At 37.6% G+C, this 19,366-nt stretch overlaps 1 protein-coding gene across 3 annotated transcripts; it reads left to right on the top strand.

Annotated features, from left to right (window-relative positions):
• The first annotated feature begins 114 nt into the window (after window positions 1–114).
• rfx4 (regulatory factor X, 4) lies at window positions 115–18,489 on the top strand. Of its 3 annotated transcripts, none has more exons than XM_046863800.1 (18): window positions 115–440; window positions 2,828–2,914; window positions 3,107–3,167; window positions 4,683–4,806; window positions 5,775–5,836; window positions 6,019–6,232; window positions 6,777–6,854; window positions 7,044–7,207; window positions 7,842–7,942; window positions 8,028–8,086; window positions 9,269–9,413; window positions 10,207–10,301; window positions 10,857–10,974; window positions 12,014–12,133; window positions 13,187–13,342; window positions 13,507–13,633; window positions 13,717–13,855; window positions 17,204–18,489. In XM_046863800.1, the coding sequence occupies exons 1-18, from the start codon at window positions 398–400 to the stop codon at window positions 17,471–17,473; spliced, it is 2,163 nt and encodes a 720-aa protein (XP_046719756.1). In that variant the 5' UTR covers window positions 115–397; the 3' UTR covers window positions 17,474–18,489. The 3 variants fall into 3 exon arrangements, with proteins under 3 accessions (XP_046719756.1, XP_046719755.1, XP_046719757.1); XM_046863799.1 differs by having other exon boundaries at window positions 13,468–13,633; XM_046863801.1 differs by lacking the exon at window positions 115–440 and adding an exon at window positions 465–906 and having other exon boundaries at window positions 13,468–13,633.
• The last annotated feature ends 877 nt before the right edge of the window (window positions 18,490–19,366 follow it).

Genomic DNA, 19,366 nt, shown 5'->3' with positions numbered 1-19,366 from the left:
CATCTGACTCGAAGCCATTCATCAGCCTGCCGAGCCTATCAATGACATGTCCCCCATCAGGGCTCCTATAAAATCAGCCCCTTTCCCATGAAACATCAGCAAACATTTTGACGGCTCTGGCTTTTCCCCCCTCTGGATTTCTGGAGTCTCTGACCCTCACACCCCCCCACCGCTTCCACCCTCACCCCCGCCACCTCTCCACCACTATCACCACCACCACCTCCACCATCTTCTCTCTCTCTCTCTCTCTTACACACTCTCTCTCTGTATAGCCAGTACATCATATGCGTCTCAGTGACAGGCAGTGCTCTCGGAGATTCGGAGGGAGCTGAGGAGGGGGAATCCTGCTCGAAGCCATTTTCTCAGAGAAACCCTGGGGACACTGGATGGGAAAAGGATGCACTGTGGGCTGCTCGAAGAGCCTGATATGGAATCCACAGGTTGGTTCTTGCCGTGCTGCCTGTGGTTTTCAGGATGCTTGGGAGCCTGGGCAATTTTTTTGGGACTCAAGACTTGGAAATTTGTGACCTTACAGTAGAATTTGTTTTTTTTCTTTTTTTAAAACATTTAGTACTTTTGACCTTCAGCAGGATATCCTGGTGGCCTTAATACTTGTTAGAACCTTTTAAACAGGGCTGGGTTTTTTTTTTTTTTGCTTCAAAGAAGTGCATGCACTTTTGCATCCTAGTAAACTTTTCAGTGGCATTCGGGTCAGATGGAATTTCAATTCGAGATTTCTGGCTCCTAATTTTGTCAAGCGGTTTGGAGTCTTTTTTTTTTTTATTTGTATTTTTTTGGTGAATGAGTGTAAAAATCGCACTGCTTCTGGAGGCCCAGAGCTGCACCTGCTGTATGCTGTATACTCCGAGCTGCTCTGATTTAGTCCACTGGTTAAAACAGCTTAAGGTGGAACAGTGTTGTTATAAAAGTGTGTGTGTGCGGGTGTGTTTATGCGCTAATAGAAACGGTAGGCTAATTATTGCTAAATCAAATCTAAAATCAAACTAAATCTAATCACGTTTATCTTCTTTAATTTTGAATTGATATAATCCGACTACATCTGTTGCATTTAGGCCTAAACTTTTAATACCAAATACATCCTTTTCAGTTTTAGCATTAACTCCGTATTCATTACAATAACAATCTGACAGTTATATTCAAGTTAATTTCTTATCCAACTATCCAGCCTGGATTTCTGTGATATTCAGTGGCCCACAAGAAAACGATCACTGATCCGTCTCGCCTTTAGATTGGATTTAATCCAATTATTTAGACCCGCTCAAACTGCGCACAAAATAAAACCGTTCACTTACAACTACCCAGCTTAAAGGTAACGTTTAATATAATAATAATAATATATTTTAATATACATATAAAACTTTTAACAATTAACATTTCTACTTGTTTTACCAATATACAATAAATATGTTAAATTAGTTATTAAAAAGCCATCAGGCCGAACTGCTTGTTGGCAACGTCGCAAATATCTTTTAGGGATTATCCGTAAAACGCTTGTTTGTTGGTTTTTGTTGGTTTTTAAACCTTAACTATTTGAATTATTCATTTATTAAACAGGAAAACTTAATTTATTATTATTATGATTACTTATTAATTATTGGTCACGTTAAACTTGATAAATATAGTTTATACTATAACAGAATATTTGTATTCAGTGTAAATTAGTATTGTTTGAATATCACTGACATTTTGTTCTCTCCATCCTCATCGTCATGATGTTCAATTATTATTAAAAACTTGTGTGAAACTTTCTCCGGCACTCAGCAGCAGTAACCCGTTCTGCTGAACCGGAACTGGAGTGGTTGCCGACCCTCCTTGGCAACTGCTGCTATGGTAATAGTCGTTACGACCCGTGCCGGAAACACGGTATAGCTTCAGGGTTATGTCCGTTAGCTCAGTATGGTCTCGAGCCGTGTTACATGACGTGTTTCGGCGGGGACACCGAGCGCGCGCACTTGGCAGCAGCCGCGCGCGACTCGCAGAACGTACACCGCTACCCTAAAACCTACACAGTACAGAGCAGAGCCTTCTGCGCATGCGCACGCGACTCTTCCCTAGGCATATCAATTCTGATTTCATAATGGACCTTAATTGAAGCTGGAGTGTTGATTAAAAACATTTTAAATTTAGAATATTAATTTAAGTATTTTTTTAATTTCCTTGTCAATTAGTATTATTTATTTTATTCCCAGGTTTCATGCTCAGAAAAATAATCTTAGCATAAGACATCCCCCTGTTAAAATATTTTGCCAGTAGTTTTATGCTGGTGGTATATTTTCTCAAGACCTTTAAAACATGCCACACACAGTTTTCTGATAAATTCACAGTAAAACAACAACAACAACAACAACAACAACAACAACACCACAAAATACTTATTAAAAAAAAAGACATAAGTGCTTACTAGGCCAGGAGCGTTTGGTAAAGCATGACAACAGTCATTTATGTGACAATCAGTGTCCAAGGAAGAAACCCACTCCTTAGATTAATCTAAACATGGTTGCTTATGGATCCTCCTCATTTTTTCAACAAAATTGCATTTCCTTCTGCACATTCCAAACTGAGCATCATACGTTGTGTGAATCTGTAGAGGATATTCACAGAATTTCATAAAATAATTCAGTTTTACATGCACTCTCTATTTTTATTATTATTATATTTTATATCCAGCCAACCAGTTACCACCTGTTGCTTTACCAAGTCATGCATATGACAGTGAGGATAAAAAGCACTCCTTGTGTAAAAATGATGGAAATTATCAAAAATTGCATGTGCATACAGAATAAAATGAACCTTTCCATTTTTCCAGAGAGCTGGATTGAAAGGTGCCTGAATGAAAGTGAGAGCAAACCTTATTCCAGCCACACGTCCCTGGGGAACACGTCCACAGATGAAAGTAAGCCATGCCACTTCAGTACACCAACTGTTTATAACCTGTTTCCAAAGTGCCAGTGAGTGCACACTTTTGTTGTTTCAGTTTTAGAAAAGGAGATGAAGTGGAGACATTCAGTGATTTAAATAGATTCATTTAAAATATAAAATCATATTTTTAATTCCTGAATTTTTTTGTTTTTGGAATTTGTCAAAGATGAAGAGAAGGAAAATAACCGGGCATCTAAACGTCATTCGACACCTGCGACTTTACAGTGGTGAGTTTTGCTGCTTTACTCAGCTGATACTTCTGTATCATTATATCAATTTCATGTCCTGGACTACTAAAGCTTGGTTGGTTTATTATTAAGCATGCCACCTCATGTAAAACCAGAGAGCTTCATTCACAGCAAAAACACCTAGTGCTGATTTCATAAGCATAGCTGGACATAAATGGATACTTTTTCTGGAGTTTCTGGAGCTCTGAATTAGACTCTGGACATTTTGCTCGGTGCACAGGATTTATTTAGTTTACATTTTTCTTCAAAAATAGGTTAAGTTGTGCCAGTGACTATTTAAAACAATCAATCCCTATAGTATGTATCAGTTTTTGCTCAGAATTGTGAAGAGTACAGTGTAACATCAAGTTATTTATAATTTCAATATGTTGTGTGTTAGCTTTAAAAATTGCACTCAGAGATGTAAAAAAAATTAATAAATACATCCAGACCCACCAGCTTTCTTATAATTTCTCTAAATCAAAATGAAGGAGCTCTTGGTATTTATACTGTATATATACATCCATCCACCAAGCCCTGTTCACACTCTGATGTCTGTAATATTTGTCATTTTAACAGGTATATGAACTAGGTGTATGAACTATGAGATATAGGTGGGGTGTATGTGTGTGTATATATATATATATATATATATATATATATATATATATATATATATATATATATATATATATATATAATGTGACACGTACAATTCAGGAATTATGTGAACTGAAATTTGATTGGTTAGAAAACCCTTATTGAGAAATTATTTGGGTTTTTGGCCCATGAAGCTGAATAACTTATTAATTCATGATTTCTTAATAAGTAATATCATGTCACTAACATCATGTGTAATACGTATTTATATTTAAGTTTCTACATAGTAATCATACGTATTTGTAATATGACTTTTGTGTGGTCTAAGCTAGAAATGAAAAAGAGTCGATTAAATCTAATTATTAATTAGATACAAAAAGCTGTATAATAATATTTAATTAAGCAAATGTAATGTCAAGATGGCTGGGATTAGGTCTGTATTTTCTGCAGTGTTTTAATGCAGCATAATATCAATTAGACTAAAATTAAAATATTGAGTCAATAATATTTTGAAAAAATAAACTATGTATATGATTTACTAACAATGACAATTGGCTATTGTGTTAACAATGGCTTAGTACATGGAATTTCTTTCTTTATTGTTTTGATTTTATTGCAATTTTTTATGTTTCATCTGTTTTATAGTCAGAGATGTTTTACTGTTCAAAACCTATTAGAACTATCTTCAGGTGCAAATTTTACAGAGGCTTCTTGTATTTCTTAATTGAAAATGAATTATATAAATCCTATTTGAAACTTGTGTCAAAATAATTAGAAACTAGAGATCCATTGTGCTTACCTAATATCATTTTTTATTCTATTTTTTCTTTTATTTTTTATGCAGTACAATGTCAGTGTTTTTCTAAGCCCCTTAGAACTGTTATACAGCAGTGTTAATAAAATGTTTTTCACTAGGTTGGAGGAGAACTACGAGATTGCTGAGGGCGTTTGTGTCCCTCGCAGTGCACTTTACATGCACTATCTAGACTTCTGTGAAAAGCATGGCACTCAGCCTGTCAATGCTGCCAGTTTTGGGAAGGTAAGCTGTCACAAGATGGTTATTCTGAGCATGAAAGCTGAATTGTTTATAAGATGCATACAATACTTCCAATATGTTTAGATTCAGGCTTAAATACATTTATAATAGTACAGATGTATTACATGGTGAGATTGAGGTTGAGTTTGTGAGATTGTAGCTAAATGCATATTATATCGATGTGAAAATTAAGATCTTTGATCAAGCCCTTCCAGTCATTTGTACAAAATCACTTCCCCTTAGTAGAATAGTTGAATATCGGTGTCACTGGTCTTTTCCGCAAACTAACAATGTAAACCTATAGACATGCTTGCCCTTGTTCCCACAATCTGTCCAAGCACCTCCTTACGTCGGCACCACCTGACATCCCTGCCCCATTCCCCAGCTCCTGTCTGAGGATATTGAAAAAGAGAGGGGGCCTGGATTAATGTGTAATTAAAGGAAATTTGGAAGGGTGAGATGTTGCGGAATGTTAGATCAGTGGCTGAAGCAGCGTGGGGTGTCCTTTAGGAAGGCTTCATTGATTCGGGACAAAAAAGAGAGAGAGAGCTGGGGCTGCCTCCCTGTCTGCTCATTTATCAAGCCGAGTCTGACAGAAACTTCACAGCTTGGCCCCTTTTTTCATCCCACACAATGGAGTGCTCCACTGTTTGCTAAAGTTTCTGCACCGGGAGCTGGACCAAGGAGCCAATCTTATGGACAAAAACAGAACAGAGAGAGAGACAGACGCTCGGAGAGAGACATAAGAAAAGGGGAAAAAAATGGAAAGAAGAACTGTTGGATATGAATTTTGTGAATGTGTCAACTGGCAAGAACTTCAGTGGTCAGTCAGAGAGCCATCACTCATACGATACAACTTCTTTTATGTTGGGCATGTCCAGTAGATTTAAGTAAACAGTTTAAGCAGTGTGCAAAGGAAGAAAGTATATGTGACCTGCTGCAAATTATTTTTTGTGTCTTGTCCTGTACAGATAATAAGACAGCAGTTTCCTCAGTTAACGACAAGGAGGCTGGGAACCAGGGGCCAATCGAAGTAAGTGTTAGCTGACTGTAAATGTAAATATTTTTTTCTCATATTATGTGATAATTCTGTTAATCATTCAATTTAAAGTACTTAACCTGTGTCTGCAAAACTGCATTGGTTCTCTCTCTCTCTCTCTCTCTCTCTCTCTATTTCTCTGTCTCTTTCTCTCACTTCATCTCTCTTTCTCCCAGGTACCACTACTATGGCCTAGCAGTGAAGGAGAGCTCACAGTACTACGATGTGATGTACTCCAAGAAGGGTGGCGCCTGGGTAAACGAGACAGGCAAAAAAGAGGTTACCAAGCAGACAGTGGCGTATTCACCCCGCTCCAAACTAGGCACTCTGCTGCCAGAATTTCCAAATGTCAAAGACCTAAATCTGCCTGCCATTCTGCCAGAACAGAAGGTAAATAGAGCACTAAAAAACCCAGTGACTATGTTCCTCTTTAGCCAGCCTTAACCCCCACCACCACCACCACCACCCATCTCTTCTTATACAGCCACCCCTCCTGCTTCCCCTTTCATCTGCCCCCTGCACCTTCTCTGAGTCTGGATTTAAACAAGGGCCCAGAGGATTTATATGCTGGGTCCTAGCGAACTCTTAATCTTTCAAGTAGATAATAAGATCTCACACACAACAAAGTACAGACTCTAGCTGTCCTGCTTTTTTTTTTTTTTTTTTTTTTTAAAGGGAGCTGTAATTTGAAATGCTTAATGGCTTGCTGATCTCCAAAGCCTCTTTTATACACTGCGCTTGACTTCAATTTGTGGCCAGCATTATTGATGCAAGTGTTTCATGTGTCATTTAGTTTTTGAATAATTTCTTTTTGTAGAACGTTTATAACATGTATTAAGGAGGAATGAAAGTATGTGTGAATGGATATCAATGTAGAAATTATTGTAGTTTTTTTATTTCCTTGTCATTATTTAATAATTAATTTTATTCCCAGGTTTCGACATTTATCATGATGTATAGGACTCACTGCCAGAGAATACTAGACACCGTCATACGAGCCAATTTCGATGAGGTTTGTGTATTGTGTATTTAGAAGGGGTTTTTTTTATTTTTATTTTTTTTTATTGGACAAACTGATTAATGGTTTATGGCTTTTGGACATCTGAACTCACTATAGTCTTTAATTGTTTAAAATTTGTCCCCACAGTGTAGTTCAAGTATTAATAATTTCCTTACTGTGTCTGTGTCTGTGTATGTGTAGGTCCAGAGCTTCTTGTTGCATTTTTGGCAGGGCATGCCTCCACACATGCTGCCTGTCCTGGGCTCATCCACTGTAGTAAACATCGTAGGGGTGTGTGACTCTATTTTATACAAAGCCATTTCAGGAGTCCTAATGCCTACAGTCCTGCAGGCCTTGCCTGATAGGTGAGTGTTTGTTGTCCTGATACTGCTTGTATCTTTTTATGGCACAAGTTGGCTTCTTAGGTCTTTTTGTCATGTCAGTTTGGCTAAAAATGTTGAAAACAGTATAATGGTGTGTTTCTGTTCATATATTTTCATTAATCCACATTTATTTTCAAACCAGTTTAAAAGCACATACAGCTCATATAGATTATGAGGCTCATGCTTAATATGTCATCTTTTACCGCAGGAAGTTTGAGAATGATGATCGCCAAGCTCATTTGATAATTTAGAGTTAAATTAACTCACTTTCTAATTCTTACAAATCACTTTATAATCCTTTGAATTTTTTTTATATAATTTCCATTAATTCATTAGATCGTAAATCTAGAGGTAATTGAAGCGTCTGGTTTTTGAAATGAAAACAATGCATACATTTTTCTCACTTTTCCTGTTAATCACATTTTAAAATGATAAGAATGTACTTGTAATTTACATATGCACAGAAAGGAAGCAGATTTTAGTTTATTAATGAGGAGCACTCAGACGTATTTTAATTACAAATATTTCCTCAAAATGACCACAAAATGTATATTCAGAATGTGCCATTAGTTCAGGTATTTCTGTTTTGTAATCATTGTTTTAATTGGCCATGCAGCCTGACTCAGGTCATCAGGAAATTTGCTAAGCAGCTTGATGAGTGGTTGAGGGTGGCTCTGCATGATCTACCCGAGAACCTGCGCAACATCAAGTTTGAGTGTAAGTCTCATCTTAGAAATGTGGCTGTTGACTATGTATTGTGGTAAATCAAAGCAGTGTAAAAGAAATGTTCAATTTTTTTCAGTGTCAAGAAGATTCTCCCAAATCCTCAAGCGGCAAACATCATTAAATCATCTTTGTCAGGTGAGACATATTTTCCTTTTATGTTTTTATATTTTCTGATATAAATTGTCTTGTAAGTCTTGGCACATGTACAGCTACAGTTTATAAGTTTGTTATAAAACATTGATGCTTAATGAAACGTGGTTTGTCTTGAGTTACTGTTACAAAACTGATAAATAGTTTTTAGAGCAAACCATCGCCAGACTTTATCTGAAAAAGCAGGTGTAGGATATTTTGAGTTAAAACAAGAATAATTTAATAGTATAAGTAAATAATGGGGGGGAGTTAAATATTAATGAGAAGATCCATATGCTGATGATCAGAGGATATGGAACAGGAAAATTATTAGTGAATCACTTTATATCTTCTTAAGTTAAAAAGGAGCAAACAGTCAAATGGATATTATTTAAAATCTATCAGTATCCTATTATACACAGTTTTAACATTTGTGTTCATTTTAATAATAATAATAATAATAATAAGATGATGATATGATTGTGTTCTTCAAGTCCAAATTCTTGCTAGTAGCTAAATATTTGTATTAGGGATTTTAAAAAATTATAGTGTTTATAACGCGTTAACGCAAATTAATTTGAACAGCACTAATTTTATTAACATGCGATTAATGCATTTCTGTTTGACCAGTTTTATTAAAGATATAAATAAATAAATATAAAAGAGGCTAAATTAAAACCTTCAACCCAACACACACTTGTTCACAATGTCCTTCCTTTATTCAGATTAAAAAAAAAAAAAAAAAAAAACTTCACTGGAAAAATGTTTTTCATTATTAAATATTTGTTTTACTGATGCGCCAAGTCTCAGCACCAAAATCCACCATGATGCAACTATGGAAAGAGCAAAAGTTCTGTTTGATGGTCCTGATGATTTACAAAATTTAAAACACCATAATTACTTTAAAACATTTACAAGAGTAATTTGTCTTCATGATCTATGTTGAGTTTGGTTTTACTAATAATGAATGTACATTTGCATAAAGCATCCATTTTGTCTATGCCTATGTTGATCAGAGTATTAAAACCTAAAAAGTATTAATTTAAGGTACATTTAGAACAGATACAAATGCGTGATTAAGTTGCTACTGATCACGTGTTAACTCATGAAAATCATGCGATTGATCGTGATTAAATATCTTAATCGATTTGCAGCCCTAGTATTTGCATTTTTTTTCTGCACTTGTAGGCATCACGGACCGTAATCCACAGTGCAGATATCACCTTTCAGATGCTGGAAGACTGGAGGAATGTAGATCTAAACAGCATCACAAAGCAGACACTTTACACGATGGAGGACTCGAGGGAGGATCAGAGACGACTTATAATCCAATGTGAGTGTCAAACAATTTATAAAATAATAAAAAGAGCTGAGCAACTTTGTTCTTTTATTTAACTAAATTGTAAAAACAGGTTGTAGAGCTTTAAAAATGAAGTGTGCATTATAAAAGAGCAGCGAGGTAATAAAATAAACTAATTACAAAGGGTTTGGGCTAATTCCTCTTTATTTAAGTAATATTTAGATCTTTTATTGGTCTTCGACTTAACAAATTCTGTTCACATGTTCACACACTAACAGAACGTCTAAAAAGAAGTTGATGCTACGATTCACACTGAATTGCTAGTATCTGTAATAGTGTTGTGCTGTCAAAATTTACATCTTGATGTTTGGTGTCAGTCTGTCATTTAGCAGCTAGAGTAGCTATTTCAGAGCTGAATCCTTCCCACGGTTATCAGGGGCAGTCTTTAATAACAGCCACTGAGAGGTTAACCGGGCTTACCCTCACACTTTAACTCCCAGGGAGAATTTCAGACTCATTTCAGTGGCAAGCCACAAATGACTGATAAGATCAAAGTTCAAAAATTTGCTCTTGCCACTGCATTAAAGGCAGAAATGTGGTAATGAATTCATTAATCGCAACAGAATTTGATATGGATATAAAAAACATGATCTGTTTTTCTTTTTTTATTGGATTTTTGTGTTTTAGGAAGGGCATGTATGAGATTTTCTGTTCAATTTGTGGAAGCACTGCTATGGATCATTAATTATTATTGATGGATAATTTTGATAGATAAATTTCAAATTTGCCTTATGTTCAGTTTTTTGTCCTGTGTTTCCCTACTTAGTGTATCAGGAATTTGACCGGCTGCTGGAGGATCAGTCTCCCATTGAAGCATACATAGAGTGGCTGGACTCAATGGTGGACAGATGTGTTGTACGGGTCAGTTCAGTTTTATGTTTGTTCTTTTAGCAGAAACACCAGCTATTCACAAATTACAATAAACTGATTACCCAGTTCAAATTATATATTATATATATATCAAATTCTGCATATATAATTACAATTTTAAGGAAAAAACCCAGTATAAATTTAGCCTTTTTTCTTTTCTTTTGCTCCTAAAATAAGTATACTTCATGTGTCCATCTTAACAGCAGTGCTCCTGAAATGTGAGGCATCCATGTAAATGCCAACCCCATTATGACATGCTTATGCTGGGCCATTTGTGCTGCAATTCCCCAACTTAATGATGTCTTCATGGCCCCTTTTGCACCCATTATATTGCAGATATAGGGTTGTAAAAATTTGGTCGCCTTGGGAACGTCCACTACCCGGCAGACAATAGTTGAATGGAAAGGCGTGTCCCCAGGGGAAAATCAAATAGTTGACTTGTTGACATGTTTTTCGTTCCTGTGGGGTTAGACCCCAGCGTGGACTCTGAGTTTAAGGCCCTTGTGTGCCTCCACCAAAACCTTTCTCATGGTAATATTCCTTTAGGTGGCAGGGAAGAGACCTGGATCCCTGAAAAAGGTTGCTCAGCAGTTTCTTCTCATGTGGTCCTGTTTTGGGACAAGAGTAATCCGGGACATGACACTACACAGCGCCCCCAGCTTTGGTGAGTATGCAATAGCTGAGTCACATTTGGGTGCCACCCCCTACGTGATGTGATGTTTAAATATCAGTATTTCATGTGTTCGTCTCAGGATTCTTATTCACAATATACTCATACTGAACATGATCCTGTCAGCACAATTAATTTTGTATGTCATTAATCTTCTACACGGCTCTTTTTTGTGGGGGGTTTTTTTCTTGAGATTAATCCCAGGGAGTTTTTCTTGTCCCGGTCTTTTCTGGCTTGTCATTATATCTAAATCTACATTTAGATTTGTCACCTCTAATATAGAGTCCAACAAAAAGTGAACTAGTAATTTTAAAACAATATTTTCTGTTTTTCTTTGTTTTAATGTATTTACACAGCTTTAAACGAATTCAAATGTAGATTTCGATTTAATGACCAAGCCAGAAAGTTTTTCAGGGAGAAAAACTCCCTGAGATGAATCTCAAGAGATTTCTCATAGTCCAAATCCTAAAGCTTCATGCCAACATGGCTGCTGTGCTAGCTCTCAGCTAACAGCAGTTTCGTGTCTATAGCAAAGTAACTGAAAGAAGGACTATAAGAAGAGGCAAAGACCCCCTCCTCTTCAGCACAGCTCTGTCTGTGAATATCAAAGACACAGCTGGTTGCAGTGTTTTGATAATGCAGCTCTCGGTACAAAACAGCTAATTAACAAAAGCTAACCCCCCTCCGCAAGTGTTTCCTCCTGCTTCCCATTTTATGAGTGGGCAGTATTTGTGCCTGGTGCTCTGAATAGCCACATGGTTTATAATGCACACACTGACTGGACTTACTTGTACAATGTGAGGACTGTGTTGTGCTCTTTTAAAACTTTTCCCTCCCCCTTTTGTATTGTAGCAGGGCTTTTACATTATGTTCGCACCAACAACTTTAAAAAGTGTGTGATTTATGCCTAATCTGTAATCATCGTTCGTAATCGGTATTCATTAGTGGGTCTAAGAAATAACAAAGTGTACATTAAGTGTACAATAAGATGTGTATAAATCCTAAATTATAATCTTTTGTAATGTATGTGCAGGCTCATTCCACCTGATTCACCTGATGTTTGATGACTATGTGCTGTACCTGCTGGAGTCACTGCACTGCCAGGAAAAAGCCAATGAGCTGATGAGGGCCATGAAGGGAGAGGGAGTTACCGGTGAGTCAGAGGATATGGACAGTCAGATATTATGCCATACATTCCAGTACATCTTTAATAAGAAGCACATAGGCATGATATATTAACATAAAGCATGGTAGAGAATGTAAAATGCACACTATATATTGTAGATATGCAAAGATGAAACTGTAGAAATTAAATGTACCGAAAATGAACAATAGCAACAATAACATATAGTATAGAGCCAGTGCTGTCATGTGTTAGTCATCAAATGATGGCAGTGATTAACACTGTGTTCATCACAGTGGTGGAACAAATCAGTGCCTTCATATCTCAGTTATCAGTTGTTTATTTGTACTTGCTCAGTGGATGGATCAGGGAGAAAAAAGGGGGAAAAAAATACTCTTTTTGTGTTAAGGAACACATGATATTGTTTGAATGAACAGATTACACAGGATTACAAATTGAAGCATATTATGTATATATTTTAAGAATACCCATACAACTGCTCAAATATGCAATCGTCTAGTCAGCCATTTACATCATAGACAAGGTAACGTTTTTTCAATTTTCATCAGTCTAGTTTCATTAAGTCAGTCCCCACTGTAGCCTACGATTTCCCTTCTTGACTCACAGGATTGGTACCTGATATGGTCTTCAGATGTTGGATCCCATTTACCTCTAATTTCGGGGTGCTGTTTGTTCTAAGATCAGTTTAAAAAAGTGATGAATTGGCTTACCTTAGCCTTCCTGTTTGCTCAAATAATTCCCACCATTCTCTTTGTCTTCTTTCAACAATAAGAATTTTCACCACAAAACTGCCATTCAATGTTTTGTTTTTGTTTTTCGTTGAGCATTAAATTCACAGGAGATCATAACTTTCTAAAACTGTCCAAAATCGATGCCATTAGTAAAACACTTTCCCTATCCTGATATTGGGCCTGTATCTGCATGATATTATGCATTACACTACTGCCACATGATTGTCCAATTGCACAACTGCATGAAAGAACTGGGGTATGGGTATTCGTATTAACGTAGTGCGTAAATGTATGTTATGTATTGAGGTTTCCTCTATTGGTTTTCCTATAGCAGACAGTAGTGAGGATATGATGCTATCTGAAAGCACCTCGGTATCTCCTGAACCCTACTCTCCTGCAAAATCAGTGCCCTCAGTGGGAGCAGTATCCACAAGCACCCCAACATCAGCCCAGTCCCCAGAATACAGCAGTACGTCTGTAACCTCAGGTATGTTAAAAACATCCCATTACCATTCAATCCTGGTTATGTGAAAGGTTTCCTCTATCATTTATGTAATTTAAACGAGGCCCAAGGGAGAAACCTGTGTTTTGTATATGTGTGTATTGTACTAGGAGCCCTTCAGTCATATACATGGTCCCTTACATACACAGTGACCACGTCAGGAGGCAATCCCCCCGACGGAGGATCCCAACTTTCTTGCATGCGTAGCAGCGCCCCGGTGCAACCTACCTCATCTGCACACCGGATGCAAGTCTACCCCTACAGAGATGAGCATGGGTGAGTCATCACAAGAGAAACAGCAAAACGGTTTTAGAAATCTTGATGTTACAAGCTAATTTTTTTCCTGCTTTTTGCCTCAGCTACACGGGCAGCTACAACTACAGCAGCTACACGAACCAGCATCATCATGCCATCCAGAGCCAGTATCCGAGTCTGCCCCATGACTCAGGCCTCCCCACCCCACTGCACTATTCCTCTTACCACCGTTCCTCTGCACAGGTCTGTTGTCCATTAGCTCAGAAAAGCCAACAATATACAAGCTTTCTCTACTAACAGCAGTGTCTTAACATCTGTTGAGTTCAGGCTTTGTTTAGTCTAATATGCATTTTTTTGTGTGAACTATAATGACTTTCACTGTTTCATAATAGTTGCACAATAGTTGTGTATTCCCATTCATTGAAATGGAAAGGGTAATGGAAGTGTATTCCAGTCCTGCCTGTTGAATAGCATCTTACAAGCCCTGTAACTCAGACAGGAATGCTGATATGAATAAGAATGGTGAATGACACACTGTGGTCATTAGCATGTCAAACGCTGAATTGTGTGTGATGCGGAGAGGGCCACAGTAATGGATCACTTAGCCTGTGCATGAACTTGCTGTCATTTCACTCCAGCTTAATGTATGGTACTGCATTTAGGAATGTTTCTGAGAAAAAAACCGATTAGAAATAATGTTTAAAATGAACTTATAAATCTATGCTTTCTCCAACTCCTTTCATTAAAACACATGCATCCAAAAAACAACAACTGATAAATGTATTTTTTGTATTAATTCGTGCAGAAATGGGCCACGAATTACTGTACATATGCAAAAATTGAAAAACAAACTAAAAATGGCTTACACTGGGACAGAAAGAAGAGAGACCACTAGGTTGGTGGCATCATATATTGTAAGCCAAAGCAGACATAATCGTACTGGTAATTTCCTGTCAAGAGATCTTTGACCCAGGCTCAGTGTTGCCGAAGCAGCCGGGGGTGAATCGCTCTCTCTAGAGCGGATGCAGACACTGACAGGTGGCCTGGTCACAGCGCTGACAGCCCCCCACTCAACGCTCCTCTACGCAACACTCAATAGCTTCCTCACAGAGCCCTAGCCAGCAAGCGGCAAACCAGGCCGAGCACGCCTTTATTAAAATATTGTTATTCAATGGCCTCTTTTCTCTGCACGAACAAGAGGTCACTAAGCCTCATATCTTGGTCTCTGACCCCGGCTGACTTTCTTTTTCCATGCAGCAGCACTTCATAATGGTATTGACTGTCGACTGTTTCTATTTAGAGAGGAGAGAAAATTTTATTTCCACTTTTCCTCTGTGTGTGTAAAACAGGCACAATGTCTGATCTTTGTCTAAGTGGATGCACTCGGTAGGAAGTGATTTAGATGACACAAATGGAACACTATGCTGGTTTACTATTTGAAGACAGAAAAGGATGTTTGAGAAGCACACATGTTGACATGTGTGATTTGGTTTTGTTGATGAGCACTTGAGTTACCCATGGCAACAAAGATTTCATGTAGAGTTCCTAAATAGTGTTAAACCCTGCTCACACAGTGTTTCCTTTAGGCCAACTTATAATGTTTTTGCAATATGTAAGAAATAAAACACTTCAGGATATGCTGTAGTTGCGAAACATATTTAAACAAAATATATTTGACATATTTAAGCACAAGTGACGTGTCAGCAATTACTTTTTCATTTTAATTGATTTCAGTTGCAAAACAAGGCACTGTTAGCATATATAGCATATCTAAACAATCATTAGATTACTTTCTTCTCCCTGATTGTCTTACTTTTGATATTAGTAAAAAATAACCCATTAAGCTGTCTGTCTTGAAGACCTTCCCATGCCGGACATGCTACATTATTATTTTCTCATGAAAACACCCCATATCATTAATTACACAGAATGATTGTTGGTCTCAAATTGAATATTTCTTCTTTTTCTTTCGACTGCTTTCATTAGGGGTCGCCAACTACCTATATGTTTTCTTTCACCACATCCATAAACCTCCTCCTTGGCCTTCCTCTTTTCCTCCTTCCTGGTGGCTCCATCCTCAGTATTCTTCTACCGATACACCCTATGTCCCTCCTCTGCACATGTTCAAATGACCTCAATTGTGCCTCTCTCACTTTGTCCCCAAAACGACCTAGATGTGATGTCCCTCTAATGAACTCATTTCTAATCCTGTCCATCCTCATCACTCCCAACGAAAACCTCAACAACTTCAGCTCTGCTACCTCCAGCTCCACCTCCTGTCTTTTACTCAATGCCACTGACTCTAAAACATAAAACATCGCAGGTCTCACCACAGTCCTATAAACTTTCCCTTTCACTGTAACTTCACTAACACACTCTACATTACTTTGCACTGTTGAACCTAAGTACTTAAACTCCTCCACCTTCACCACCTCGTCTCCCTGCAACTGCACCATTCCACTGCCCTCCCTTTCATGTACTCTGGCTTACTCCTACTGACTTTCATTCCTCTTCTCCCCAGCCCGTACCTCCACCTCTCCAGGCTTATCTCAACCTGCTCCCTACTCTCACCACAAATCACAATATCATTCGCAAACATCATAGTCCATGGCGACTCCTGTCTGACCTCGTCCGTCAACCTGTTTATCACCACTGCAAAGAGGAAAGGGCTCAGAGCCGATTCTTGATGCAGTCCAACCTCCACCTTGAACCAGTCTGTCATTCCTACTGCATACTTAACTGCTGTCACACTGTCCTCATGCATGTGCTGCACCACCCTCACATACTTCTTTGACACACCCGACTTCCTCATTCAATTCCACAACTCCTCTCTCGGCATCCTGTCGTACGATTTCTCTAAATCTACAAACACACAATGCAATTCCTTCTCACCTTCTCTATACTTCTCCATCAACATTCTTAAAGCATATAATGCGTCTGTGGTGCTCTTCCTTGGCATGAAACCATACTGTTGCTCACAGATGGTCACCTCTTCTTTCAGCCTGGCTTCCACTACTCTTTTTCATAACTTCATGGTGTGACTGATCTACTTTATTCCCCTGTAGTTACTGCAGGTCTGCACATCTCCCTTATTCTTAAAATAAGAATATTAATAAGATAAACCTTGCAGCAAAAATAGTATCTGGGCCAATCTTATAGAATATTATTTAAAATGCTCTGCCCATTAATAATTGAGCATTCAATTAAGTAGATTTTATGTACATTCTATTTTATACTGGTTTGAATATTGTGTTGCTATTTTATTCATTCTTAAAGCTTATATACCTATTTGTGAGTCCTGATTGTGACAAAATGAATTGGTTTGTGATACTACAGGTATAATGTTACTTGTCTAAGTTGTTTTGCAGTCAAATAACTCAACTATAGTACATTTCAGTAACCAGGAAATGCTTACAATAATTATGACATTACACACACTAGATATATAACAGACATTGTTAAGCCTGATGGCTAGTCAGTAATAGTGTGTATTTGAATTTTTTTGGTGTTTTTTTTTTTATAACTACAGCACACACACACACACACACACACATACCCTGACTGCTTTTCTTTTTACTCTCACTTCTTTAGTACTCATTAAACAGCCCAATGTCCCGCATGGAGCCATGTCTAATGGGTGGTACTCCTCGGCTGCATGCAACTCCGATGACCCCCCGCTGGCCAGATGTTCCCTCAGCAAACAGCTACTCCAGCACTCCTATGCACTCAACACGCTATGCCTCTACAGGGGACATGTACTCCTCTTTAACACCGCGCAGGAACTCTGAATACGAGCACGCACAACACTTTCCTGGCTTTGCCTATATTAGTGGAGAAGCTACTACAGGGTGGGCCAAATAGAAATATCCATAGAGACATGGGGAAAACATTGGCATATGTGTGAAAGAAAGGAAGACCTCCAGCAAGACCAAGGAACACCCAGTTTCATCCTCCGAGTGCAAGTGGCAGTGGAGGACTGAGAGGGGTTTCAGAAAGCAAGCGTGTGTGTGAGAGGGTATCTACTGCGAGAGCTGTCAATCTGACTCTTTCTCATCAAGCAGAATCATTGTGGCGTGATGACAGTGCAGCTCTAGCCTAAGTGTGCCTTTTAATCATCTTTAAATTCATCCCTTCCGCAAGCATCTTGCAAAAAATCTTGGATCGTGGCCTATATATCTTCTGGGAGTATGCATTTAACATGCTTATGTTCTGCTGCTTGACGTCAAAGCAGCTATTTAACAACACTAAATATTTCATTATCCCACTGTATATCTGCATTACCCCTTTCCCTTCCAACATATTCTGGCTCAAGGTTTGCAGTAACCAAAACAGTAAGCATAAAACTCCGTCAGACCTCTTGGCACATTGCCATAATATGTACGTCAAAGGAAGGGAGTTTACAGCTGAATTGAATTACTATCTATTATCTGCTTGCCAGTTAAATGTGTGAAGATGGAGGTCTGACGATTTCACAGTGAAATGTTTTGAATGCTGTGCGTCAGAAGTTTTGCGTTGTTTTTTTTGTGTGTTACAGGCTCTGCTGCTGTCACTGTAGGAGAGCTTAACTCTAAACCTTTTCCTAAGTAACATTGTGTCCTTTGGCTTATTGTTTATATATGTTTGTATAAAAAAAATACATTTTTTTTAGGAAAGTGTTAACTTAGATTTGTGTGTTTTTAAATGCACTCAAAGGTACAGTGGACCTATTACCCTATGGGTAGAAATAAAAAAAAAGGAAAGAATATCAAAATGTAACATTTATTATTAGCCACTTTCACTTGTAAATAAAAGCACTCAATAACTTCTGTGGTGACAGCCGTTGCCGTGTAAATGATATATGTGGAATTATTTGTTGCCACATAAATGATTTTTAAAACCCAATATGTGTGATTATTTGCCTATTTAAATAATGAGTATTTTCCAAGTTGTATTTTGCAAATATACTTTTGTTTGTGATTAAACTATCCTTTTTCCAGAGGAGTTACTGATCCTGCTAATCCAATTCACGTAACTGATAACTCTTTAAACTTCAAGTGGTTTACGGTTCTCCCAAATGATTTGAGGGAAAGTTGTCATGCTGGTGCATTTTTCTTCCTTGTTTTTTGCAAGTTTCCTATGAGAAAATTCTCAGGCCTTTTTAATTTCTCTAAACAGCTTCGCCCTACTCCTGTTTTCTGAGATATAAGCTCAAACATATTGTGGAATATGAAAAAAGTCACAGGAAGCTTACTTGATTTTTCAGGGGTTTGTAGTATTACCAATCTTTATACTCTGAGATTAATAAACTACAGTGCAACCTTAAAACTCGTGGGGGTTAAATTCTATGAACCCTCACAAGTAACAAATGTTTTGACTCTCTCCTTTTGATGGTTCATTTTTTAAGGGGAATTGTACATGACCTGTACTGTAAACTCAACTCAAAAATTTTAAATTACTTCTCATAGATGTTTTATTTACTACTTTAAATGGATAATACAATAATAAATAGTTTTTTTTAAACATTTTTATGTAATTCATTAAGTATAAACTCTGTTTAGAAATCTCTCACCGCGGCTTCTCGCACACTATCAGATTTTTCGCGAGTTACTCTTATTCCGGTTCCAAATGAAAAAATCGCCAACTATCGAGGTCGCAAGTATCGAGGTTTCACTGTATACACTTAGCCACTCTAGTTTTCTAATAAGCTCTAGTTTAGAATATTTACTGGACTCCATCTCCACTAATTTACTCTTAATGGTACACATTGTGAAGATG

This window comes from Silurus meridionalis, chromosome 13, assembly GCF_014805685.1.
Source record: "Silurus meridionalis isolate SWU-2019-XX chromosome 13, ASM1480568v1, whole genome shotgun sequence".
Classification (NCBI taxonomy): Eukaryota; Metazoa; Chordata; class Actinopteri; order Siluriformes; family Siluridae; genus Silurus; species Silurus meridionalis.
This window is presented reverse-complemented; position numbering and strand designations above follow the sequence as displayed.

Excerpts from the sequence above, each read along its gene's own strand:
- rfx4 (XM_046863799.1), top strand. The coding sequence starts at position 398 with ATGCACTGTGGGCTGCTCGAAGAGCCTGATATGGAATCCACAG. Across the intron at positions 441-2,827 it reads GCCTGATATGGAATCCACAG|AGAGCTGGATTGAAAGGTGC; the intron begins GTTGGTTCTTGC and ends CCATTTTTCCAG. Across the intron at positions 4,807-5,774 it reads ATGCTGCCAGTTTTGGGAAG|ATAATAAGACAGCAGTTTCC; the intron begins GTAAGCTGTCAC and ends TGTCCTGTACAG.